The 27,845-nt window shown below is 39.5% G+C and overlaps 1 protein-coding gene across 7 annotated transcripts in view; it reads left to right on the forward strand.

The window, feature by feature from the left end:
• The window catches only part of LOC110954496 (contactin-4), a 133,735-nt gene that overhangs the window by 51,862 nt on the left and 54,028 nt on the right, over positions 1–27,845 (forward strand). For 5 of the 7 annotated variants that reach the window (XM_051948582.1, XM_051948579.1, XM_051948584.1 and 2 more), the window contains 3 exons: positions 21,355–21,501; positions 26,319–26,442; positions 26,694–26,869. In XM_051948582.1, the coding sequence (XP_051804542.1) occupies positions 21,441–21,501; positions 26,319–26,442; positions 26,694–26,869 (361 nt within the window). In that variant the 5' untranslated portion in view covers positions 21,355–21,440. Of the gene's footprint in view, positions 1–11,238; positions 11,292–21,354; positions 21,502–26,318; positions 26,443–26,693; positions 26,870–27,845 lie in introns of all 7 variants that reach the window. The other 2 variants (XM_051948581.1, XM_051948580.1) reach the window with 1 other exon arrangement.

Below are 27,845 nucleotides of genomic sequence, written 5' to 3' on the forward strand. Positions count from 1 at the left end.
GCGCGTGTGCACAAATAAAGGGGCGAAATCAGAGGGAGGGAGGGTGGGACCAACAGCGTTCTGGGAGACGCTGCGATTCAAACTCCGGACAGCAGCTTTAACCACAATGCAGACTAGAGGTAGCTGGTTCATCTGGTTCATGTTTTTTTTTTTTTAAGTTCATTAAAGGTAAATAAGACTATCAAATACAAAAGCAGATTAGTAAAGTGTGGCACAAGCAGACAAGCTGGCTGACTGCCACATGCTGAACACATCACAAAACTTTGCCAAACTTTATCTACTGAGTGGATGATATGATATATTAAGTTGGGTTAATTACCGAACAATACATCATCAATCATAAAAATGGACAACTTACTTTCTACCATAACCGGCTCACTTTTTGTGAGTCAGCAAATTAATGCCACTTTCTTGCACATTTAGCTATAGAACTACACTTTAATTCAGTATGCATGCATCATTTCTAATGTTGTGCAAATGAAACAAGGCCAAACTATCATTTTGGCAGCTAATCAAGTAAAAAAAAAAAAAAAACCTAAAAAAACAGATTAAACCTTTTGATAATTTTACATTTATTTATTTTCAGTGCTATCCTTGTGTTTCTTGCACGTCAGTTAACATCCAGCACCGCATAGGTTAATGTATGGAGGTTGTGGTGGTGAGAGAGAGTGTTTGTGTACAGCTGGAGAGCAGGGTTAAGCAGAGGGATTGCTATCATTTCATGTTGACCGTCTCTCAAACCTCCAAATCCATTTTGGCCTTTGTTGTGTTAAGAAGCTTTGAAGGCCTCTTCATCCTTACAAATTAAATGTAGAATGGAGCATTTTTCACAGGTTACATGCTGTAATCTTTCTTTCTGACAACCTCTTTCTCTCTCTTAACAGCTTAATAGATCTATTTGATCCCAATGCTGCTGTAAAAACATGAAACGTGCATAAAAGAAGCATTGTTAAAAATCCCACGACAACACACGTGAATATAATCTATATGCTAGCTGTGCGCACAGATTCTCCCTGCGGCCTTTCACTGAGACTGACACTTTAAATCTCCTGAGAACTGAGATCAGACTTCTTTCTTCATCAAGCTTCTTCCTACAAGCCGGTGCCGGAACTGCCGAAGAGATTCAACCGTGGAAGCAACAAAATGGCATGAATTTTTTATATAGTAGCTGTATTGTGGGGTTTCCTCCTATGTTCTGCCGCAGTTCCCATTGAAGTCTTTGTCTGTGAGGCTACCAGCTTCAGCAAAGTCCTTGTAGGCTCCCTTCCAGGATGTCAGGGGGCGCGTAATCAGACAGCCATGAACCTGATTTCTTTTATGATCCCACTCGGTCAACGCCTTGACAAGAAGTTGCTGCATTCAACCCACCTTTGCTAGAATTCGTCATTTGCTGTATGACCTACTGGAGGAGGGATAATAAAATCCCTCTCCATTGTCTGAAATACCACCGCTGTCTCTCACATTATTCAGGTGACTGACAGCTGCAATTGCCAAGCCAGCAAGATGACTGGGCAGCATCGACAGAAACCTGAGTAGCTGTGATGATACTGTACGGTGCGATGATGTGCGTGTTACAGCATCAGCAATTTATGATCGGGGCTTTTTTTTTTCCACAGCAAAAATTTGTTTCGGTGTTTTTTTATGTCACACACTGAGCTGCCATTGCTTTTCACGGAAAACTGTAATTTCTAGTGGACACTTTCTTCCTCCCAAGGCTGCCTCAGCTTTTTTTCTAGGATGAAATATACCGAGGCGCCCGCCGAAACACACTTTCCATTTCAGTGTGGAAATATAGATGGGCTGATTGGTTTTGGTTGACATTGTTATTCCATTTTTCTTCTCTGATATCTCGACTTTTAAAAAGCGCTGTAATTCAGCCTTGCAAAGTAGCTCTCAAAGTAATAGGAATATTTACACAGATTTGCCTGGATTTGTAATTTCCACATCAGTCAGTCTGGGATGCATTGTGTGGTTTTTCTAGACAGATTGATAGAAATTGTCGGTTTCAGGAAAGTATAAAACAGGATTATATTGATTTCACATTTGCAATGCCACAGTGATAAACCACATGCGACCAAGCTACAACATGCTTTAAATTTGTTTTCTAGACCAGCTGCGTCTACGCTCTTTGATTTGCATTGTGACACAAGCATGTTTTAACTCGATTTTGGTCTCAACCGGTCCGTAAAGTGAAGTTGGCTTTTATTTTTTTAGCACCTATGGGCTTTACTATGGTCACCAAGTAGCTGTTAGTTACATCTGTTTAGTTTTTAAGTCAGTACAACAGAAAAAAATACAGGTTGACAAGCACAAAGTGAGAGTGAATAAAAAGAAATTTGTGATATCCTTTTTGCACATGGTGCAGCTCTTCTTGGGGGCGGGTTTGTGTGAGAAGGCTTTTAAGAACTGAGGGAAAAGGAATATTCACCACTGGGACCGATGACCTTCAAATTACATGCAAAAAAGCAAAAAAAAAAAAAAGCTCTAGAATTCTAAATACAACTTGTTCATATCATATTTACAAGACTTCTATCCCCAGCCACCTCACATGCCAAAGTGTCCTTGGGCAAGACACTGAACCTCAAGTTGCTCTCAGTCAGATGAGCACTTATGTGGCCATTCAGTGTGTGTGTCTGTGAAGGGGTGAAAGACAGTACCATGAATGTAGAAAAGCACAAGTGCAGACCATTTACGTCAATTTACTGACTCTGCATTGCCACCCTGAACTGGTAAATCATTTCTCCCATAAATAATAAAATCAAAATCAGGATACACGAGCCCTTCAGCGAGGGGTGATGCTCATGCAGATAATGCAAAGGTCAATGGTAATATGTCACATATCTGCAGGCCAGGAGCAAGATGTGAGGGTAGCGGTGTTACCATCTCTCGTTAGCAGCTCTGTGCCGAAGCTAACCAACATGGTTTCTTGTGGGTGTTTCATCACTTAAAGCGATATTTACTTGAACTACTTTTTATAAAAGTTATAACAGCATTATAAATCTGGTTGACGATACAAATAAAGTAGAAAAATACACTTACTGCGCTGTACTTTCTACTAAAATTTCTAAATCATCTGAAGACTAAATCCGTGGCTCATGTAAATGAAAATAGCTCATTTTATCTGCTTCTTTGTGTCAGCGGACAAATGAGACTTGTCTTTGCGTTGAATTTGCTGCAGATTTCACAGCAGCAAAGTACCTCACTTGTACTGGAAGCAATCTAGTGGAGAGGAAAAGGGCCTGATGCAACACAGCTGAATGTTTGGAGGCCTGAAATTTGAAACCGTGAATTATTCATTTGTGGCACTTTAATGAATGTGAAAAGAGTTTTCCTATCATTCATAATCTGTACAGCTGCTGTAATGTGACTCGTTTGCTCCGGGCACTTAGCAGAGTTTCCAGCAGGCCATGATACCTGAGCATGGAGGGAGGAGGTTGGAATACATGTTCAGTGCATGCAGAGATGGAGGAAAACCTGGAACTTTAACACTTCATACTATTTTAAGAAAATGACAATAATTGCAATTTAAAAAACGGTCTAATTATTGAAGTGTGATCTTAATTTTTAAAATATAAGCAACTGGGGATCTTCTATTTAGACACTGACCGATTGTCGGTGTAGCTAGTTGTCATGGCGATATTTGGCAATTTCCCGATTGTCGGTATTGGTATTTTAATGGCCGTTTATAAATGAATGAAAAGCTCTGTTGTAGCCTCCTCTTTCTGTCTGCTGCCACTCTGTGGTCTCAGACTTGTCTCTCAAGAAGAGACTGCAAAAACGAAACAAAAAACATAAGCCATCACCGAAAAAAAACAAGAAAAAAAGGAAATTAGCTTCTCTCACGGTGGCTAAGGCTATGCTAACAGCTAGGGGCTAAGTTAGAAGTTAGTCAAAAAATTAACCTGAAACAGAGTCTGGACAGTAATAATTAAAATGTTTTAATATATGGACGTTAGTGGGCAACACAAGTGATGGAAGAGAGGAATATTAAGAAACAGAACAGCAGGAGACAAACTCATCAGTTTTTCCCATGTAAATAGAGGAGCTCGTCCTAATTTAATCACTCCTATTTGTATTTCATGTATTCAGTTATAGTCACCTTTATTACTGAGGAAGTCTAGTTAAGAATCACAGATTCTTTGCTACCACATGTTGTTAAAACATGTAATGTATATCGGTTCCAAATATCAGTGGACAGACTTTCTTGAGAACCAGTAATCAGTATCGGTCCTTTCAAAGTCCATATCCCTTCTTCTATTTTTCTGTATGTTTCAAAGATGATGCACAGCTTCAAGTAGAGAAATAATTACCTGTTTGGCAGAAGGAAGAATATGAATGCATGATGACAAAGTACTGTGTCATGACCCAGATTCTGAATTTGTGCTAAATTCCCTTTAAGGATATCCAGCTGCTTTGAGACACAAAAACTACGATCCTGAATATATTTTCACTCAGGACATCGCAAAACTGAATTGTTCATTTGTTCATTTATGTTTTATATCGATGAAGTCTCTGTACTCTTTGTCTGGACAGCTGTAGTGCTTTGTACAGTTTAAACTACCCTTCTCCTTATTCAGAACAAACCCTCCATTCCTGCATCCAGAATCATAAAATGTATTACTTCCTCAGAGAGTCTGTTTTCTTACCAACACCCAATAGCTACAATAGCGAACACAAAGTCTTTTTCTCCGACTCTACTGTAGGTTGAATCTCCACTGTGTTCAAGGACAGTCAGATGGTGAACGTGTTGCAGTTGACTGATTACAAGAACCGTTTGATTATTTAACCACATTATGTTTTCCTTGAAAAAGTAGGCTACTGATGTGTCAGAGAAAAATGTATGCAGACTCACAGCTCTTATAAAAATAAAAATGTGACTGTTTGGTTTTCCTTTTGTCTGTTTTGCAATATCTGTACATAGTAATGATTTCAGTTCAGCTTCAGTCATTCAAGGCATGTTTTTTATAAATTTAAGCCTGGTATAGAATGTTAATTAACATAAGTGTTTTTGAAGTGCTAAGCTTGAAAACCTTGTGCTTCTGTAAAAGGTCAAATCACCAATAGAAAAAAAAAAAATATTGTGTTTGAAACCAAAAGCAAGATTAATACGGTTACATTCACTTTGGTGATGAGAGGCTGTAAAGAGAAGCAAAACTTCTGCCTTTTGGGGCTCATTACTGTGAGTCATCCATGTGCTGGTGTCATTTACTGAATATTTGCTAGCTACCTCGCTGTAACCATCCATGTATTGCAAGAGCTGGATGCTGGATGGAAGGATTCATCCACTCACTTAAATCATTTTTGCTTGAATTGTGTATTATCCAAAAAAAAAGTTATCTTCCTTCCAAAGTTGCTTCCACATTGTGAAGTTCACATGATGTAAAGATGTCATGCAAGTAAGTAATACTTTTCCTGGCATTCGTAAAAGGTTGCAAATATGAAATTGAAAAACTACAATACAAAGAAATGGTAATCAACCTTGTTTTTGTTTTTGTTTTTTTACTTAGGACTGAGTGGCAGCTGTCTCAAGCTCTCTTGATACACCTGCAGCTATAACACAACTGCTAAAGTGCGCAATTTATTCTACTGATATTGTTTAAACCATCACGAAATAGCCTTTAGCAGGTCTGTTATCACTGCTGCATGCAAACTTCACATCCAGGCTGTGAACTAGTATAAAATTCAGAGCAGAAACCAAACAAACAATGTCTGGGTTTTTCTGTGAAGGGTGAAATATCTGTCATAGCTTCACATATTCTGTGCAGCAACAAGTTCGTGTCTCAGAATGTGTCAAAAAGAAAAGTAAAGATTGGAGTGACCGTGTGATGCAGGCTTGAACATATCAAAGATTTGGGTAGATTTCCACCTCTGACTTCTCACTTGGAGACGGGTAGAGATGAGGAAGAGAAAATTGTACCTGCAGAGATGAAAGGTGATGAAAGGTGTGGGTGGCCGATCTAATTTTTCCCTCCGACTGTAGCTGTTAACTTGCATTTCCTACCTATTAGAGAAACAAATTTGCTGGTTTCGGAGCCTCAGTTAGCCGAGAGTTGGTGTTATTCTTCAAAAGTAAATAAATGGACCTGGTTATTTTTGGCTTTGTTACATCACAGAGAGAATGAATCAGAGAGTTTTGTAACATGCAGTAAGTAGAAACTTCTCATCTATTTCTAGTTAGAGAGAAGAAGATTCAGAGCACCTCAGCATGTTCTTAAAGAGTCTCTTGTTTACATTTCATGGACAGAAACACATTTGTGAAATGAGCTTCAATTCCAGACAAAAAAACATACTCCTCAAGTTTGGTTTATTTTGCTGTAAATAAACATTCAATCATTGAGTCTGCATATAGACATGACACAGATTTTAGTTCTTGCTCCTCAGACAAAATCACATTCTAAAACTTCAACATCGAAACAGCGAAGTCCCGGATTCATTGAAAACTGCTCACAGCAGTGGCACATAGTCACCTTGTAAAGTTGTTCTTGCATGTAAGCAACTGAACTGTGCATCATTTAGCAGTCACACAGCACACTGTGTGGTATTAACTATCTAGACACATTTAAATCCTGAAAAAATGTCAGTTATGCAACACTGGGCTTTTAAAGTAATAATAAAAAAGCAGCGTTCTGTGCTTTGAAATGTTTGGGACATGTCAGATGAAGGCGCTGATTGACAGCTTTCACACCAGCCCACACGAAAGGATCTGAGTTTGTTTTACTGGAACCAAATACTGTAGGTGGAGAATATTTTAAACAGTTTGCAGCTGTGAAATATTTTACCTGCCGTGACAAACTAAACACACAAGACAACTTGTACTTTTTGGTGGGAATGTACAGCTGGGAGTCGGACTGGAGAAGGTGAAGAAGATCGATGGTTTGGCCTCATTTACCAGTGGAGATTATCATTGAATCCCAGTTTTCTCAAATGAAACTTTGTAAAACCACTCAATGTAAAATGGTCCGTGCAGAGGCGAGTGTTGGTGCTGATCCTTAGCTCTCATCACATTTGCTCTTCACAATAATCTCTTCTTTGTTCATCGTTCAAAAGAAATGTTTTGACATCCAAGGAAAAATATTAGATAATGTGGTCTTTGGTTTTTGTAATGTTAGAAAGTCAGGAAGGAGCTTGGGCACGCACAGAGGAGGGGTAGTGAATATATTGGTAGGAGGATACTGAGTTTTGAACTGCCAGGCAGGAGGTATAGAGGAAGGCCAAAGAGGAGGTGTATGGATGTAGCGAAAGAGGAAATGAAGTTGGTGGTTGTGAGAGAAGAGGATGCAGAGGATAGGGTTAGATGGAAGCAGATGATTCGCTGTGGCAAAGAAGAAGTCAAGAAAAAGATTTTGTCATCGAGTCATGATTACTGGCTCGCTTAAAAAATCCTGAATAGTGAAAAACACAGTTCAGTCGTGGGCCTTGCAGCGGCGCAGCGATTCACACTTGCCTTCCAGCATGAAGATTCTGGGTTTGCACCTGCTGGTCAGCTGTGTGGAGTTTAAATGTTCTTTGTGGTTTTTCTGCTGGTGCTTCGATTTCCTCCCACAGTCCGAAGACCTCCATGGTAGGTTAATTGGTGGTTCTGAAATGGCTGTCGTTGTGAGACTGAGTGTGCAAGATTGTGTCTGTGTTGGCTCTGTGATGGACTGATGAGGGTGCACAACACCTCTCATCAGCTGTCACCTGGGATAGACTCTAACCCCAACATGATCCTCCACAGGATGGAGCAGGTATGACTAATGGATGGAAGGACAGCTCAGGCTTTTCACGGGTTTTCAGCAATTATTGTCTGACGTGTCATATGTTCAGAAACGATGTCTATGGACTTTAGCATTCAGACATTTGAAACTCTGTATTATATATTATATTATTTTACACCTGAAAAATGTAACTCCAATTCTTTTTTTTTTAGCTATGTTTTTGTTTGCATCAAAATCTTCTTTTAAAATATGTGGGTCTTTAGTTGTGTACAGCGGTTCTTAGCAGAGCTTTTTCTCTCTTTTTTTTTTCCTGAAAATGCTCGACTAATGGAGGATGATAAAATCATTTCAAATTTAGGGTATTTTTTCATATAGCAACAACAAGCAACACACACAAAGCAGAGACAGGCAACAAAATAAAACCTGTCAAATCAATCAATATGAAATGCTAAAAAAACAACAAGACAAACAGGAAAATAACTTGTAAGACCAGTTTATTTAAAAAATGCTAAAATATTAAGACCACTCAGAGCAACTGAAAATCAATCAAAACATGTACTTCTTGAGATTTTTCTTTGAAGCATGAATAGAGGGGAACAAAGAGGAAATCCAAACCTTTGTAGCTCTTATTATGAAAGCACAATGTCTCTGATGAGAGCGGCTAGACTGCAGCATCCAGTAAACCTGCTCTGAAACCAGAACGAAGCTGAAGAATCTCTTTGTGTTTGTCATTGCAACATAAACTGCTATAAAAACACTGATACAAACTTTAAGACTTTCGTGATAAACAGTGTATGTCAACACATTTCAAGCAAGGCCTTGATCTGTCGGAATAATTCAGTTTAATAATGCAACCATCCACAAGCCAACATTTGCTTGTGCGGATCATTCGACAACATAGGATTTTACCATGAGCCAAGCCCTGAATTTCAATGTACTTCACTCCTTGAAAGTTTCCACTCTCTCAAACAAGTTCCCAAAGGGAGCTGTTTATAGCAAGGGTCTATGTTTTCCTCAAGTACAGCTCTTGCATAATACCTAAGAACTGTTAGCCGTTTTTTGTTTTCTTTCTCTCAGTTTTTCAAAGAAGAAAACATCTTCTTGGTGTGAAATGTTTCCCATTTTCTTTTCTCATGGAAAATAGAAGCTTTCTTATGATGCATACAGTGCAAGCTTTTGAACACAATTTTTTATTACTATGGCCACTGCAAGCCAAAGCTCCATCCACCTGCAGAATCAATCAGTCTTTTTGTGATAGCTCTGCTGGAGTCGGTCTTGCCTGAAACCAAATTACAGTAAATGGCCTCGATGGTGCCAGTGAAGACATTCAGGTCATTATGATTAGTTTTGCTCTGTGTCTGGAAGCACATGTTTGTGATATCTGACTTTTTTCCCCTCCTAATAAATGAAATCTCCCGTGGAAGGGTACTTTCATATGCAAGAAAATGGGACAAATGTTGGTTCCTACGGTACACGTCCTACATAATGTTGTGGTTAATCCTCTGTATGGGTTGTCACATTGGGGCAGGAAGCACAGCTGCTCGGCACAGTAGCCCTCAGTCATCTGAAGACTCCACCTTTGTGGTTGTTGTTCTTCGAAAGAGGCAGCTCCTGAAATGGGTCACAGCTGCCGCCACGGTGAAGCCCAATGAGAAGGTTGGCTGCTATACAGGGAGCTACGAATCGTTATGATCTATGGCGCCGCTGCTTGTTCAAGCTGATTTTTCATTTTTAAAGTAGTCATACGAGTCTGATTAGACTAGTTGCTTAGCCTGCTGAGTTTCTAGGATTATGCACCCAGTGAATAAACAAGTAAATAAGCCATTGTTTACCTGCGTTGAGGTTGAGGAGGGAGTTGAATAAATTGAACTAGATTTCCCAACAGCATTAGAGTAGCATAGCTGCTGGATATACAGAAGAGAGCTGAAACCACCATAGACTCGCCTCCGTTCCACCAGATTCTGTACTTCAATGCAACTTTAAATTCAGCATTTATTAAATCAGTCTTGGTGGAGAAGTATTTTTCTTTATTTTCCATATTCTAAGACTAATTAGCATCCACCCCAGCACCCATGACAAGAAACTGAAACCTTTGTGGTTTAGTTAAACAACTCTTACATTGTGGGAGCAGGATTAGGGAAATTGTGTTCATTAAAGCAATAAATTAAGTAAACAACAACAATATTAGATTACCATATACGTATATATGTAAATTTCAATATCCAATTTGGTCAGCATGTGTTTTTTTTATTTTTTTTACTTCTGGAGCAGAATCCAGAAGTTATACAGTAATTTCATCATAGCTTTTTATGACGTGTTTTATGTCCAGTGGCGCTTTTTCTCTAAGTGACTGGTTAGCATCAATGCTGTTGGGAAATACTTATGCAGCTTTTCTCTGCGTACAGCGTGATACTCTCAGAGTGTTGCTATAGCTTGCAGCTTTCAATGCAGATTAGCATATTGCTTCTCCCAAACCCACAATCCACCACTGAAGTTTAACATTGATTTTGTCCTCACTCATCTTACTACTGTGTGCACCAACCTCATGTGGCTGTTGGAACCAAACATGGAAATTGAGCTTGATGACAAGGAAGGGGGGGGGGAAAAAGATAATTCTCAGAAAATGAGACTACGTATTGTATGAAGCGGTGTTACCCATGCATGCACCTATTATATGCGTGATATCATGAACATTATAAAGTGTGTGTGACCTGACTTTATTTCAGATCAGTAAAGCTTCACTTCAGGCTTTAGTTGAGATGTAATGCATGGGGAAAGAAAAAAATGAGAGCATTTCATTGTAGCTTCTACATTTCTGCATTGTAGAAGCAGGTTTTCTTTTTCAAAATTGGCCCACGTTCAGCTCTTACTGTCCTTGGGTGAAGCAAGTACTATGCAAACAAAAGGATTCATATGAATTCTGCCTGTTATATTTCAGATTCACATATATGCATGAGTAACCCATAGAAACAATGGCAGCCCTATATGACTACAATCACTATATAGTGTATTTACAATAGAATAAGTTACGCCAGAGTGGTGTCTGTTCAAACAAAGAAGCAGTAAGTCTGTTTGAAATCTTAATGCTGATTGACTAAGCCCATATACAAATACTGCACTGGGTTGAAGGATGGATTGTTGGTTTAACAGAACTGCCGCTAGCAGTGAAATCATCATTTTAATGAAATATAATCAGAAAACTTTCCTACACTGATCAAGACTGGAGCGTTTATCCAGAGGTTCCTGCAAGTCTGTTTATTTGAAGATTACTTAAATCTCCTTTCTGCATTTTCCTCTCATGTTCATGTGAATCCAGTTTCACCATCTGCTGTAATTGTGTTGTTTAGTTTTGAAGGAGCAACCTAAAACCTGGCGGGTCTTGCAGATTGCATCCTGCTGCACTTAGCTAAACTTCATTTGAATTCTCATGTCTTAAGACTGTTATTACAAGCACTCTCAATACTTTCTCTGTTTTCTGTCGCTCTCTCTGTTTCTCTCTATCTTCTTTCTCTCTCTCTGTATTTCTCTCATCTGGCCAAAGGACAGATTGTGTCTTGGCTGCAGAGGAAAGAGCAAGCAGACTCCACTTACTCTGTGAGTACTCAATCAGTGGGAAACATGCTTGTCTTTGGCCTTTGTGATTTATTACATGCTGTAAATCATTGCGACCGTGGCTGTTTCTCCAGGTAGAGGAGCTGTGGTTGCACACAGTAATCTGCTCTTCATGGAAATGTGGGCAGATATTAAAATGTTGGCACCTCATGGGAGTGAGTGTTTGGATTGGCTGGAAGTGGTTCAAATATGTTAAAAAGTAATAGTAATAAAAAGTTAAAGAGACAGCTAAAGAATGCATTTGATCATGAGTGACAGAAAACTGAGATTCTGTTATATAAGCATCCATCATACCCAATGTGATAGCAATTTAAGCTTTCATGTAAGTTTGGTCTATGTCACATAGAGATAAGTATGTTCATTTAAAGCCTACCGTGTGTAACTCAAGAAGGAGTCCAGATACCAAGACGTTAGCACCAGATTCTTTAATTTGTAGAAAGTGCTACTGTCATGCTTTGCACAAATTCGAATTTTTGCAATAATTTTGTTGTTGTGATAAGTTTTTATATGACTATCAGGTACTATTGAGAAACAGCATTTCGTCTGTATTTTTTTAAATCCATTGTGAGAAATGACAACAAAAGGAATCTGATCTGATTTTGTGAGTAAGTCGCTCTAATCTTTGTCTATTAACCTTGATCTGTAGTACACCTGTGAAGTATAAACATTTCAGTGCAACATCCATGCAGTATTGAAACTCTGTTTTTGTTAAGTGTCCGAGATCAGCTGGTTCGACTTAAATTTCACTGGAAATCTGCAGAAATAAGCTCTCACCTTTTGACTATTAAATCACTGAAGATATAGATGATTTCACATGTGCTAAATATTTCTATCAGGAGACAAACAGATGTGCGCGACTGAGAGGAATAACAGGAATAACCTAATGGTAATGTGTACAGCTCTAACATTAATTTACTGCCTCTGCTCCCTCATTCAAACAGCTTCAAACTCAGCAGTAAACCCACCAACTCTGACAAATATGTTTGGATATAACCTTCACACATACATGAAAACTGGTGCATAATCACAACTACATATAAACAGATTATTTTTTAAACAGCAGCTATGTTGCAATGTTTTTTTATTGTAGTTTATATGTTTTTCAATCTTAAACAATAAAAGATGTGAGGGACATTCTGTTAATTTCAGTATTTTTTAAGATATTGTTCTCTTCTTTTAAACTATGTATTATTATAACTTCCTGTACACAGTCTTCTTCTTGGTCTTCCACAGTCTTCTTGGTTCTTTTCTGCTTCTGAAAGTGCTGTCTCTCGTTCTGATGTTAGGAAACACCGTTCCATCTCTCACCGGCACTGTTGCTCCCCAAATCGCAGCCAGATTTTTTTGCAGCTGTTCTTTTATTTGGGAATTTTCTTCCACCTGCTTGGCCAGACAGGCCTCTGCCTCCTCTTTTTGTCTTTTTTTTCTTCTGCTACAGATGCCTCCATTTTTTCAATTGTTGCTGAAGCATCTCTGTTTTTTTGTATTTCTGTCTCGAGATTCACGTATAGATTGCTGATCTGCCTCCCGAACTTGTAGCAAATGTCCTCATTGTCTGATTTGCGCCTTAGCAGACAGGTTCTCTTCAGCTACGGGTCCTGGCCCAGGTCTAACTATGGGCTTTGAAGTGCTAACCTGGCAATAGCCAGATTAATAATTGTGTAGTACTTGATAGTACTCCACAATATCAATCTGGGACCGCTCCATGTAAATCCGTTCGGAGGAAAGAGGCACGGATTGGACAATGCAACAGTATGTTCCGCCTCTGACAGGTTTGTTTTTAGCCAATCGCGGGATCTTCACAACAAGCGGAGCCAACTGGTAGATTAAACTCTTACCAAAACCCGTAGGTAAAAAAGCACAAACATCTTTACCATCCAGAAATGCGCAAAGCGTCTCTCGTTGTTCTTCCTTCAAAGAAGCGATAGGAGATTCAGCTAAAACTGACTTAATAGCAGCATCTACACGATCGTTGTCCTCCGTTGCCATGTTTGTTTTGATCTACTGGCGCTTGGTGTCGTCTTCACACCCGGATATCCCGCCCCACACACGAATACTGCTGCGTGATTGGCCCGTGCCAACTTGGCTCTGTACGAACAGTGAATGTGGGAGCGGTACAAGATGCTTTCTTGAGAGATTTGTGAACTCACAAATATCGCGAGAAATCAACAAGGTTACTGAAGTGCTGGCCCGGGTCTGGTCTTTGGTTGTAGCTCAGGTCTCGCTGTGGGTTTCAGACTGATTCTGTCTGCAGGCTCCGGGACGAGGAGTGGATCTTTTTTTTGTCAAATTGAGATGTGTATTTGTTTTTGTATTTGAAAGTTTATTTTTATAGCACTCTGCTCCATGTGGAGTATAATAAATCCTATGAATAATAATCATTGGATATAATGTATGTTTTATAAATTTGGAAATCATTTTACACATAATTTTACATTATTTTTAGTAATAAATTCATTTAAGCAACAGAAAATCTGAGGAGTCATTTGGGAGCCCACACAGCCGACTGTTTTTCGTGAGCTGAACCATAAGAACCAGCTCTCTGAAAAGAGCCAGAATTTCCATTATAAGCAGATAGATGTATGTTCTGTTCTATTTATCCTCAACTCAGTCCAGTGATGAACTTCCGATCACGATATGTAATATGTGCTGAATATTAGTGTTGGGCAACAGTCGTCTAAAACATTTAAGATTTTACCTTTAGAGAGTTCAAATAAAATATTCATATATTAATTTTTGTTTAATTCCTTTGGGGAACACATTGAAGGACAACCATGATTTCCAATGCAATGAATGCGGATTCACTCAAAATCAAACAGCAAAGGAAGAAAAAGACAGGGCTGTTTTTAGATAAATCCATCCATCCATCCATTCTCTATACACCGCTTTATCCTCACTAGGGTCGCGGGGGTGCCGGAGCCTATCCCAGCTGACTCGGGCGAAGGCAGGGGACACCCTGGACAGATCACCAGTCTGTCGCAGGGCTACATATACAGACAAACAATCACACTCACATTCACACCTACGGGCAATTTAGAGTTATCAATTAACCTCAGCATATTTTTGGACTGTGGGAGGAAGCCGGAGTGCCCGGACAAAACCCACGCATGCACAGGGAGAACATGCAAACTCCATGCAGAAAGATCCCAGGCTCAGGCCGGGACTCGAACCAGGGATCTTCTTGCTGCAAGGCGAAAGTGCTAACCACTACTCCACTGTGCAGCCTTTTCAGATAAATGCTAAAGGAAATAATAGAGTAAGACTAATTAATAAAACAAGAAGTTTTACCAAACTTGGACCGCCTGGCGAGGTCATCTGTATGTCATGGACATTAGCCAGTGACATCGGACACCACATTTACAAAGATGACCCCTGTGACCTTGAAAATTAGGTCAAGGTCACCAAATGGGAACTCAACCTGTGTCTTATTATGGTACACCTGTGTACCAAATATGGTGAGGCTACATCAATATTTTATCGAGTTATCGCACGGAAACCAAATTGTTACAGACAAACAAGCAAGCAAGACCATGCAGCTCAAAACAATACCTTCCGGAAAACGACGTTTTTCCGGGCGGTAATAATGCAACAGTACCAACAAGAACAAATGAAAAAAATCCACAAACATTTTACATTCAACAGAAGGAAGCAGCTTAATTGGTCAAAATTATGCAACAACCAGGTTCCTTCACCTTCTCAAGTCCTTTAATTTAGTTTAATTAATAAAACATGCCATTAATAAATAAATCAAATCAAAATTTATTTATAGAGCACTTTTCATACAGTTAAAAATGCAACACAAAGTGCTTTACAACAATTAAAAACATTAAAAATGAGAACCAATCTCTCCCTCCCGCTGTAAATAAATAAAGACATTGCGAATTAAATAATTAGAAGAATAAATTTTAAAATTATGCTTTCTTTCCATTTAAATGACAAATCCAATTTCAGATAGTTAGCTAGCATTTGTAGTGTATGCAGCCTTGTTGAACAAAATAAAGAACAGATTTTAGTATCAGAATTTGCGTATAGTGCCATTTAACAAAGCGAAGATGATTAAAAATTACTTTGATGTCGTTGTTACACTTTGAGAGGAGAACAGCTTACCAATGTAATGCAGGCATTTTGAAAACAATGAATATATTGATATGTAAAGATTGTTTTAGTCAATTTTGCACCATACAGTGTACATAAAACATACAGCCCTCTCCAAATGAGCTCAGTAGAGTTACATTTCACTGAACTAGGTGTGTCTAGATAGACAGATTTTGAGATATATTTTCACTGGAGGATATGCAAACACCAAAGACTTAAAATGTGAAGGTGCCCTTTTCTGAGAGCTTTTTAAAATATGTGACACTCGGTGACCAAAGCTGACAAAAGACAGCCGAGGTTCTTTTATATCTTCTTTCCTTGAGATTTTATAAGTATTCACTTCACATCTGAGGTCTTTTCTGTACTTTTGATGCTCAAACTTCACGTACGACTGTGTTTGTTAAGTCTGTATCGAATTGACAGGGTGTTAGCTTGCAATATCTTCCACCTTCTCCGGTGGAATATGCACGGTGAGTGACAGCTGTAGCGCTGCTTGTCCTCCCTGGTGGCAAAGAGGAGTCAAGACGGACTCTAATCTGAGATCAGGAGGGCACTTTTTTCTTTTCCTTTTTTTATTCACAGCTGGGAGGAAACAAAGCTGCGAGGTGGAGGCTCTACGGTATTTTAAAATGAGCATTAGGTTATCGAACAATTACTACAGTGAGCGGGGCTATGTGTTTTCAGGCTGTTGGTGCACTGAGCCATGATAATGCAATGTTAGATGATGTCTTTATGGGGGCCCTGTGTGTTGCTGAATGTCGCATTTCTGGTGTGATGATACCCCCTCCCAACCAAGCCCATCCGACCTCCACACACACACACACACACACACACACACACACACACACACACACACACACACACACACACACACACACACACATCCTAAAGCCTTCAAAAAGGAAAAAAAAAAAAAACCTTAATTACCTCTCACAAGGCTGCCGAAGTTAATTTCTGTAGTCACATGTTTAACCAATTACTCAGAGTGTAATGAAGTGGAACAAGGCTCACCAGAGTTCACAGGACACCTTTTTTTTTTTTTTTTTTTTTTAATTCTTAGCCTAGTTTGGCTGTTCCAGAGTGAGAAGCTAATCCTCACTAAACCGGGGGAACACTTCAGTCTGGATACATACATTTACCCACATCAATATCCATCCCTTGTAATCATTTCTCCACAGCTATCTCAATATCACGGGCTGGGCGGAGAGGCGGAAGGAAGCACATTATCTATGCCGGGGTGTTACAGTATTAGGGATTATCCCTGACAGATAGTTTCCCTTCCAGGCACCATTAGCTTGGCCTCATCCCATTTGGTATTTCCAACACCTGCGACCACCATCCGCTGGGCACAAGAATTATTACCATTGTATTTTTTTCTAGGGTATATGAATTAATCATGGGGATCACAAGCAACTACTTTAAATTTCTGGACTGTGACCAAGAAACACATCCTCCCCAAGGATGCCAAGGATCTATGCATCATTAAAACAGAGTCGTGCTACCTGACAGGGGAGCAGCGCCCGCTACCTCACTTTATATACCTTACGGGATTTTGGCCCTCTGCTTTTCCGCATAAATGGCTACTGTCTTTGGCTGAATGCACTCAGGATCTTCCAGTATGACTTTGAATGCTAAACAAACGGGGGACACGTGGACAAATAAAGTTGATCAGCTTGAGAGTGAAATCGGACAGCTGACTACAGTGAACATAAATTAACATCGATCACCGTGCAGAGCGAGTGCGCTAATGACTCAAGGCTGCAGGGGCTTGTTAGACAGCTTCTGCAATAGACTTTAATGGTTCCATATCCTCACAATCCACTAAATACCAATAAGCTGCATTCTTAATCGAGCATCCTTGTGTTGGTAAATCATCTGTCTTCGATTCACGTGCATGAATGAATCACGGCAGCGTTAATGTAGATATTGCGACACTACTTAGAATTAATACATCAAATAGTGCGGCTACATCACACCAGCCGGGCTGCGGTGAGGAATAAAGGTTTTGCATTTACGAGCTTCCACATCGATGAAACATAATTATCAAATCACTTTGATCAATACGAAGAACTTTTCACGTGGAAGAATTTATAAGATGTCTCGTTGGAACTGCCGGTGAAAATCATGAAAGCGCAAGACGTGAGGTTTTTCAGTGTTTTCATTTGAGTCTAATTTGACTTGTTCTGAATTCCTCTGCTCACATGGTGCTTAGCGAGCGCATCTGAATCTTAAAACATATTGATTGAGAATTACTTTCAGGTACTGGCCTATAACGGGATCGACTGCAGATAGGCGTTTTGACAAAATGTCTGGAAAATATCTCGCATTGATTTAAAGTTTCTCAGGGGCCAAAAATAAAAGTGCTTGCATCTAGCTGTAATTATCATATGCAGCTTTGTGTCATTCATTTAGAATCTCTTCATCCAGCACCTTAATCAACATATAATTACCTCAGACTCTGAAGTAGGCTGAGAATAGCATGAGGCAGAGCATTTTTCCCCCGAAAGAAGGGAGCATTTCACATCTCACAGAGACAAGTAGGTTGAGAGAAATGTGGCTTCTGCTGTTGGATGGATAAAGTTTCCTCGCTGGTTTTCTCCCGAACAAGAGAATATATCAGCCCAGTCAGCCCCATAAGGAAAGACATCAACCAAATCACCAGTTATTGATCAATCCTTCCATGTTTGATTGAGACTCATGACAAGGCTGTGGGCACGATGACAAAAAGGCTCGAGGTAAAAAAAAAAAAAAAAAAAAAGTGGAAACCAAATCAATAATGATGACTGACAAGACGAAGCTTTGAATGATCAGTACTGGGCTCTCATAGAATAAATAATAGACAGCAGAATAAATCCACTTCACTCCCTCCCCTACACAGATAATGCTTTTTCTTTCTTCTTCCATTCATGATTAGTCATTTGTCCTGTTTTGTTACATCCATCTGTCTGGACCAATTTACTACAGGAGCTGAGGCAGAAAAGGACAAAGAAAAGCTGCAGGAGAATAAAAAAAAGCTGTGTTTGTGGTCATTATGTGTTTTATGACGGCTCATATTAGAATTAACTGTATCCACTCAATGCACATAAGTTGGTGAAAAAAAGTTTATTAGCCATATGGAATGATCCGGTTTTCTGCATTAATTGGAAGTAAAATATAATCTGATCTTTATCTAAATCATACAGACAAACACACTGTGCCCAAGCCATTTACATAAAAACAATAATAATCATGCCTGTCTTAATCGAGCACAGCTATTAAATAAACCCAGTGCTGGGGAAAACGGTAAGATTTAATAACGATTGAGCCTCCTTTGGCAGGAATGGCCTCAAGCATTTCCAGCAGGTGTACGTCAAACTTGGGGAATGTTCAGGGGTAAATTTGGACCATTATTTGTTAAAGAACTGCATGATTCACGTCAGCAAATATGTCTTAAACTTGAGTCACAGAAGCTCTGTTCCACATCTCCAATCGTGGGTCTTTAATTGGATTCTAAATTTGCTAGCCTTTGCTGATGTCCTCGCCTCTTCCACCTAACAATGGGAGAGTGAGAAAGGTTTGTTTAATATGGACAAGAAGGATTAAATGATTTGTGATTTTCATTGAGATGGTGTGTTTGTGCACAACTGTAATTTGCATGTTCACAATTGTAGATATGCAGATAATTCTTCCATTTTTCTTGTCACTCTATTGAAAATAGATGGATGGATAGACAAACACATTCTATGAAAGGTGTGTTTTACATCCAAGAATAGAGATGCAAATCTACTGTGTGATGACAAAGGCGAAAGGGTCACGTCCGTGCCGTTGCTCTGAAAACAACGCAAACTTTGTTATCACAGTGTGCCCCGCGGATTTGACTCCTTGTTAACACGGTCAGCAGTCGCAGCTGCATCACTCGCTGTGACACACAGCTCACGGAGGCAAATAAGGTACTTTGAAGCCCTCAGTGTGCTGCCATTTGCATCAGTGACCGCACTCCATTCCTGAGTCACAGCTCAGTCAAATCTGAACATGTCCTGTGATGGTGATGCTGAGATTCTGTGTGACTTCAGGACATCGTTGCCTCCAAAGTTTATCATGAATACACTTCAGCAAATCTGCTCAGAGATCACAGATGAAGATGCCACTGAAGTTCGCGGTCTTCATGTCTCGGTTGTTCTTCCAGAAAGTGATGCAGCTTTAATCGTGCCAGTTTTCCAAAATGTCATCAAATGTGGGATTGAAAATGAGATTTAGAGACAGACAGCATGGAAGTAAAATCACACATGAGCTCTGATTATTTATGTGTTCATTTTATGCACATGCTGCTGTGGAATTTCTTCTGTTGGTGGAGTAACCTTCTGGCAGCTCAGCAAAATCGTTGAAGGTCTGAGGTCAACCAGAGAAGACATATTTTTGAATAGGTTTACATTTACATCTACGTTTACTGACCAGTGAAAAGGAATTTCTGTCTGTTCACTATAAAAGCTGTTGCATTTGTACTTCTGGACAAACTGCTATTCTCTGTACTGTATACAATAATAAACCTGCCCACAGCTCTGAGTTTAATGATAGCACATTTCCATAACAGCAACCTTTCCTAGACCTGTTTGATGGTAAAACTTGCAATTCTTAAAAATAAAAGAAGTGTGTTCTGCATGTGCTAACAATTGGACAAAATAGAAATACACTTTTTTAATGCAAGAGTCGATTTTTTTCTCAAAGGCACACAAACTCATGTAAAAGAGCATCCTACACTAACTGGAAAAGCACACATACAGTTAAAGATGCATCTGTCTTGTTTCTATCACCACACGCGCTAATAGCATGTCAGAACGATGTCAGGTTGTGTTTGCGCAGCTTTACATCATTACTCTAACAGCGCTGTGTTTGTCTTAAACCGGCATTAACCGTTTTTCAGGGCAGCGAAAACAAGCTGTAAACACAAAACTGCCTTATTATTGACATGCAGTTGTGACATTTAACGTGTAAGCAAACACATGCCTGTTTACACACCTAGCACACATGAAGCGGCATTAGCATTCATTAGTAGTCGCCTGTTTCAGTCCATCAACGCCTCGGGTAAATAGCTGGTTATGTAGCTGAAAAATGTTCGCTTTTTCCGTAGTTTGTTGCTAACTGACAAGAGCTCCCCGCTGTCTCTGGAAAATGGTGCTGATGAGAGCAGAAATAGTGAGCCTAAATGGTGAGAGTATGGGCTGTAAAACCTAAATAATAAGGTGAAACTGCTCCTTGAATAGTGATAATTCTGTGTGACGCCTTTCGCATACACAGGGAGACATTTTAGCCACTGATAATCTAAAAACCCTTGATGGTAGAAGCTTTGAAGAAAGGGCTCAGGAGTTAAAGTACAGGCAAAAACCAAGGATGTATTATGTATTGTGATAGTATTATTACTCGTAATGTTACTTGACAGGGTTGGGCGAATAATAAAAGCCTCATTTTCTAGGGCTGTGTTAATGGCGATAGTTCTTGGCATCGTGATCCCTGGAAGATGAGCCGTCTTAATCTTTCTTCTTCAGTTCAGTTTGTGTGTCTTCATTCATTAGTAGTCTCTGTGAAAAATTCTGTGCACTTAACACATATCTTGCCAGGGTAAATATGTAGAACCAACAGTTTTTAGAAAGCTTAACATTACCTTTGGCAGGATGCTTTGCTCATCTGTTGCTGCTGCTGCAAGCCACTTTTTTTTCTTTTTTTTTTGCTTGACTTGCTCCTGGGAGATAGTGTAGCAGCAGTATGTATACACTAAATATCAGCTCCCCAGTATCAGCTGCTAGCTGGCCCTTCGGCATGGGATTTTATTTGGTTGAATGAATTATTAATGGCTCACCGATTTTCCACAAGTTCCAGCCTTTTTTAACTTTTTTTTTTTTTCTATCCCAGAAGGCTTGATGCAGACTGCATCTCCTCATCTCCACAGTGCTCATTTGCCCTCCTTTTCTTCCAGAGCCAAACGGAGGAGCGTCTGCCCAGGAAATATTCTCCACTCTCTGGCAACTGGATGGGAAGGAGGAGACTCTTTGACCTTGGAAAATGAAGATGTTGTTGCCATGGGAACTGTTAATCCTTCTGTCACTCAAAGAGTGCCTTGCTGGTGAGATGCCAAGCCAAGTCGCCTTTCATGACACACCTGATATGCATACGTCTCTCACGGGGAGAGTTTGCCTCATTCTCATGCATGTTCTGGTTATCATTTCATTTCAAAGGGAATGATAGCGGCCTCAAAAGGATCATAATCTTAGTAGCTTTTGAATCTGGGCAATTTCGACAATCCGGTTTGTGATAAAATGTGCAACAACAGGCTCAAATCTAAAGATTTCACTTTATCATTTCATAACAAAGACTTTTAGATTTAGTGGTGCTGTTCTTCTGTTTAACAGGAATAATTTGTCACAGGGTAGAGTCGAACTGAATCACATCAATGTTAAAATTGACTGTTATATCAACATTTAGATCACCACCAGAGTTTACATTTTCTCCTCAGAGTGCCTCCGACTCACAATGTGACTCACTGTTACACCTGAAGAGAAACGAACATATACAAGCGAACTCACTGTCCCTTGTCTTTTATGCCTCCCTGTTTTATTATGCAATTTTCCTGCTTTATGTCCAGCTGCTGCCACTTACGTGAAATACGGCCGGAGCACTGTAAAAATCCACACTAACTCTTTTCTTAACGCTGCACTCCTTCCTCAACAATATAGATCTACAGTGTGCTGAGATGCTCTTTCCTCTGAGAGAAAAGTGGGATAACATTAGGCTTTAGCTTCCTAATACCTGCATGAGTTACAGCTAAGGCATTAAAATCTCACTAAGAGCTCCCACTTTATGCCTGGGTAGGGGAACTTGTGCAGCCCAGAGATTTAACGTCGATCGTCACATTTGAGGGATATACTGCACGCGCGACTCCAGCCAGCCGTTTACGAGTCATCAAACAAATGCATTTAAATTTAGACAGCATATGGAGAGGGGTCTATTGTGTTGTTATTTATGCTTCCATCTCCATTGATTTAGCATCGCATCCAATGTCAGCATTTTCACTGGGGCGTATCGCGCAGTAGCCACACACAAAAACCGACAACGGAGGGTAATGCACATGCTGCACCGCACATACATGTTCTTGCTATCGAGCTGACATTTGCACGCATTCCCATGAAACCTAATTAAGTGTAATTTCTATGTGTGTGGGCGTTCATGCGTGCGTTCGGTCACTCCACTTGGTGTGTTTACAGGGCAGGTCTGTTCTCGAGCATAAACCACCCGATTATTTCCCAGGTGAAATAGCCCGACTATTAAAGGTTCATTAATTTGTTTAATTTAAAGGACACTGCAACCAGGGTAAAAAATGAAGCATCTCCCTCAGAGGCTGGGGAAACAAGGCCCTTACCTGAGGCAAAGACTCCCACTCTCATTAGGATGATGATGATGTGGGAGGTAGCACTCTTTGTCCTAGTCAAGGTTACAGACGTGTATTAAAAAAAAAAAAAAAAAAAAGTGTCTCATCCTCTCAAGTGCACAGGAAAGAAAAATTAACCATTTTTTAAAGAGCAGCATTGGGTGCAGCTTGGCGCACGGCACCCGCTGCCAAATGAAAGGGAGGACGGGCACCGGTGTGAGTCTGTGTGCATCTATTGGAGAAACGTTAGATTTCACGGGAGTAATTAGTGCAACATCGGTTAATTACTCCCGTGTATTGATAGTTTGGCTGAAGCAAACCAAAACAACAAGCTTGACGGAGCAGACACACATGCTCAAATAACACGCATATAGACAACAGCTTTAGAGGCTCTCTGCTAATTGGATTATAACCAGAGTAAGGCGCTACTCTGGCTGTTGCCGCTCTCATGTAAACACCTTAACCAAGTTATCCTACTTGCATTAAAATAATGATGAAATAAAGCAGAACTGAATTAGCAAGCTGGCTCACTTGGCAATCTTTCTAATTACTCTTGACATGCAATAGAGCTTAGGCCAGTGTATAGTTTTGATTTTATGCGTATACAATCACTTCAGAAAACATTTTTTTTGCACACTTTGTCTGTTGTAGCTTTGAATTTAAATGAATAAACGGACATTTGTACCAGCTGATTTATATAATCCATACAGCCCATGATAACCAAGTGAAACCGTGTTTAAAAGTTTTAGCAAAATACTAAAAAAAAAAAACATAAAACAACCCTTGTTTGTAAAATTACCCAGATATTTAGTTCCACATTCTATAGGAGTTTCTTTGCCATTACTTGCCATTAATAATATTCAGGTGTCCACCTTGATAATAACTTAGACTGGTCTAAAAATGTAGACTTCATCTACAAAAAGGGTCAGAGTCGACCTTTTTTTGCCTCAGAAGACTTCGATCATTTGACATCTGCAGTAAGATGCTGCAGATGTTTTATCAGTCTGTGGTATCAAGTGTCCTGTTTTATGCTGCAGTCTGCTGGGGAGGCAGTATAAAGAACAAGGATGCAAGGCGTCTGAACAAACTGATTAAAAATGCTGACTCTGTGGTTGGAATCAGATTGAACACACTGGAGGATGAGGTGGAGAGACGGGCACTTCGAAAGATGGAGGCCATTCTGACCAACATGGATCATCCACTTCACATCTGCCTCAGTGAACAACAAAACATCGGTGGGCGGCTCCTGTCCCTGCGCTGCAGGGCTGAAAGATTCACAAAATCTTTCTTGCCATCATCAATCAGACTATTTAATTCAAAAGTAAACAGATGAGACCAGACGATTGAATTTCCCTTCGGGGATTAATAAAGTCATTGTGTTGTATTGTATTGTATTACAGATGTGAATTTAGTTTCTGTAAGGGTCAGTTCATGCTTTTTGCATCCATGTACACAGCCCAATGCAGAACATTCATGTTACAATAGGTCTGCACAGACGGTGTCATTGCCTCTGATATCAATCATAGAGAACCACATGGGGCAGTTTTTACAGCATATGGCAGCTTTTTACAGATTACACTGTAGCACAGTGTCACTAAATATTCCCAAAGTATACTGAGCAGACATAGCACAGGGTTTCTGGAGAATTTAGAATTTCCTACTGTGTTTGGCATCATCAGAAAGCACGTACATGCCAAAGCTGCTCTGAAGTCCTGCAGTGTCTGCTTTTAATAAAATGTAAAGGTATAGAGGACCAACAATCTCCTTCTATAGTCCCTCCTCTAAACACGTTTGTTTCATCACCATTTGTTTTCCAAGTTTCCAGTGCATCACGAATGTTGGGCTTCATGTGGGCAGTGTGTGCAAAGTCTTTTAGATTTTGGGTGAATGGTGAAATATTTATGTCACATGTTGTCATGAAGACATGTATGCAGAAAACATGAATTGACCTTTACTCACTCCAGGCTTTGTACCCCTGTTTACTGTTATTCTGACAGCTCAGCAGGACCCAGATAGCATGATGCTACCACCTCCATGCTTCACTGTACTGATGGTATTCGCAGGTGATGAACATTGCCTTGTATTCACCAGATAAAGAGCTTGGATTTCTGCTTAAATTAAGTTTTTTGTCTCATCACAACAAAGAATCTTGCACAGTCTTTTTTTTTTTTTTTTTAAAGTCTGACAAACTCAAAGTGGGCTGCAATGGGGCTTCCATCTTGCAGTTTCACCTTAAAATTCGGATTGATGGAATCCTGCAGAGATACTCATCCTTTCAGCAGGTTCTTCCATCTCTGCAGAGGACTTCTGAAGCTTTGTTACACTGACTGTTGGATTCTTGGTCACCTCTGTGTTTAGGTTCTGACTTTCTCAGTTACTCAGTTTGGCGAGATGAGTCCTGGTGGTTTCAAACTTCTTCCATTTCACTTTTATTTAGGCCACTGTGCTCTGGGGAAAACTCAAGGCTTTAGAAATAGTTTAGTATTCTTGCCCTGATACATGCCTCAACAGGGTATTATCACTGTAGCCTAAAAAGAGGTCCTTGAACTTTATTTGGTTTGGTTTTTCACCTTCCATCTAGTGTGAAATGTGGGAGAATACATAAGAGTGAGCCTTTCTAAACTATTTCCAGTCGATTCAGTTTGCCACAAGTGGACTTCAGAAATGTCCCTGATCAAAATGACCACAGTTTGGAGTTCAACAGCAAAGAGTCTAAACACAAGATTACACAACTTTAACATTTTTAAATAAATATGCCAAAATTAAGAAAACAACATGTTTTTGCTTTGTTAATATGAATTACTGATTCTACGTTGATGACAAAAAATCTGTTTCAATTTGAGGAAGATTGTGAGGTGTGCAAAGGGATGTGAACAGTTAAGTGTTCCAGTTAAATGTCAAATTATTCACTCCCGTGCCAAATTTTGACCTATACTGATTTTTTTTTTTTGCACAATATTTTTTTTTTCTGTTAAAGACAAAACATAAAATAAATACTATTATCAAAATGGATATTTTGCTGTCATATACAGATTACTGTGATTACCGTTAACTGATTATGTTTTAGTGAAAGGTCAACCCATTAGTGAAAGAATAATAAATGCATTTCTTTTCTTTTCCGACTTGTAACATCATTATGTGGCATATGTATTTACAGTAATAGAATTACCTGTGTTCCTGGAAATGCTCTGACTGTGATTGTGAAGGCAGGAAAATAAAAAGATAAACTTCATGGCTGCTTTGCAGACTGCACTGAGTATGCCAGCTAATATGCTACAGGGTTATCTTTGGTTAATTGCGCTCTCATCATAATGTATTATCTGCCTCGTGACATGTGCACAGGAGGGTTTATTAAATGCAGAATCTGCTCAAAGAGCCATGTTGGCAGGTAATTATAAAAGGTGTAGAGTTTACATGCAGTATCCTGAGCGCTGAGTGATTTCTTTTCACATTATTCAGCGTCACAGCTAAAGTGTTCTTTCATGTTTTGTTTTGTTTTGTTTTTTTTAACACAGAGAATACACGTCATGGTCCTGTCTTCACCCAGGAGCCTAGTGACAGTATTTTCCCAATGAGCACTGGGGATAAGCAGGTTTTTATTAATTGCAAAGCAAAAGGAAACCCACCTCCGAATTATAGGTAAGTGTTTTTTGATTAGCTATTCAGTAAATAGTACAATGTGCAGCTTCACCCATACCAAACCGGCTTTATGTTTGAGGGTCGTCATTCTTTACAGGCTAGCAGGCGTGTCTCTGTGCTATGTTTTCTAAGTATTCAATGGCAGAATTAAAATTTAATTTTCATTTCAGTGTTTACAAACGTGATAACTGGCCGCGGCTGAGAAGGGAGCCCTCAGCAAAAATAGTGAGCGTGATTTATTGTGTCTGCAGGTGGAAAGTGGATGGGAAAGATATAAACACAGACTCAGATCTGAACTACAGCCTTGTGGAGGGGAATCTGTTGATCAATAACCCTCATGTCATTAATCACGGAGGAGTGTATCAATGCATTGCCACCAATACATTTGGGATCGTGGTCAGCAGGGAGGCTAAAGTTCAGTTTGCATGTGAGTATGCGCTTTTTACACATTTCTTAGTTTGCATATTGCTATATGTATGAAAATGCTTTGTATTCCTTCGACTTGTTGTGATATTATGTGTGACTAAATAGAATGCAAATCATTTAGATTAGATGTAGCCAATGATTACTTCCATTATGAACTGGGTGAAGAAGCAGTTGGCTTAGGTGTCCTATTAAATGTCAGGAAATAGTGAACAATAAGCAGAGGCCACTAATCTAACTCCAAAAAATATTCAATTTAATGCAATAGAATACTTGAAGAAATTATTTTTTTTGTCATTTTTCCTTAGAAAATTACCAAAATGATCAGTTGATGCTTATTTAACAGCATTTATATTGTTTTTTTAAATGAAAGAGACAGTTCCTGGGGTTTACTTTCTACAGAGAAATTGACATCCACTGTAACTGTAGCTATAAGACACTGGAAACTTAGTGATTTTAACAAAGCTAGACTGCAGACATATGAGAAATGCGTTGTTGAAATGCAATGATCTTAGACCCAAAATTCTGTTCCAAACTTGATTTTTAGTGCAGTTTTATACATTGATGGGATTTTGAATGAAGTTTTCCTTCTTGTGGGACAGAAATCCCAGCATCCCTTCGACTTTCTGTTGCAGTCCCGGCTAGTCTTTCTCTCTGATACTTTTGTCCAAATTAAAATATCTCAACAACCAATAGCCTGACTGCTTTACAATCATCACTGCTGCTTGGAGCAAAAACGGTAATGACAGAAAGGGTGACTCTTCTGGGTGCAAGTCTATGAAAAAATGATCCAGCTACCTCAGTAAACATTTTCTTAGTGAGTTTATGTTTTCAGTTATCAATTTTGAGACTTTTTGAATCCAGTTTGATGTTAATTTTATCAATGCTGGTCCCAATTACAGTAAAACGGAAGATAAAACAGGGGGCCATATTATTACTGTGTCATGGTGCAAAGTATCATTGGATTCTTTTGTCAAATC

The sequence above is a fragment of the Acanthochromis polyacanthus genome, chromosome 5 (genome assembly GCF_021347895.1).
Source record: "Acanthochromis polyacanthus isolate Apoly-LR-REF ecotype Palm Island chromosome 5, KAUST_Apoly_ChrSc, whole genome shotgun sequence".
Lineage (NCBI taxonomy): Eukaryota > Metazoa > Chordata > Actinopteri > Pomacentridae > Acanthochromis > Acanthochromis polyacanthus.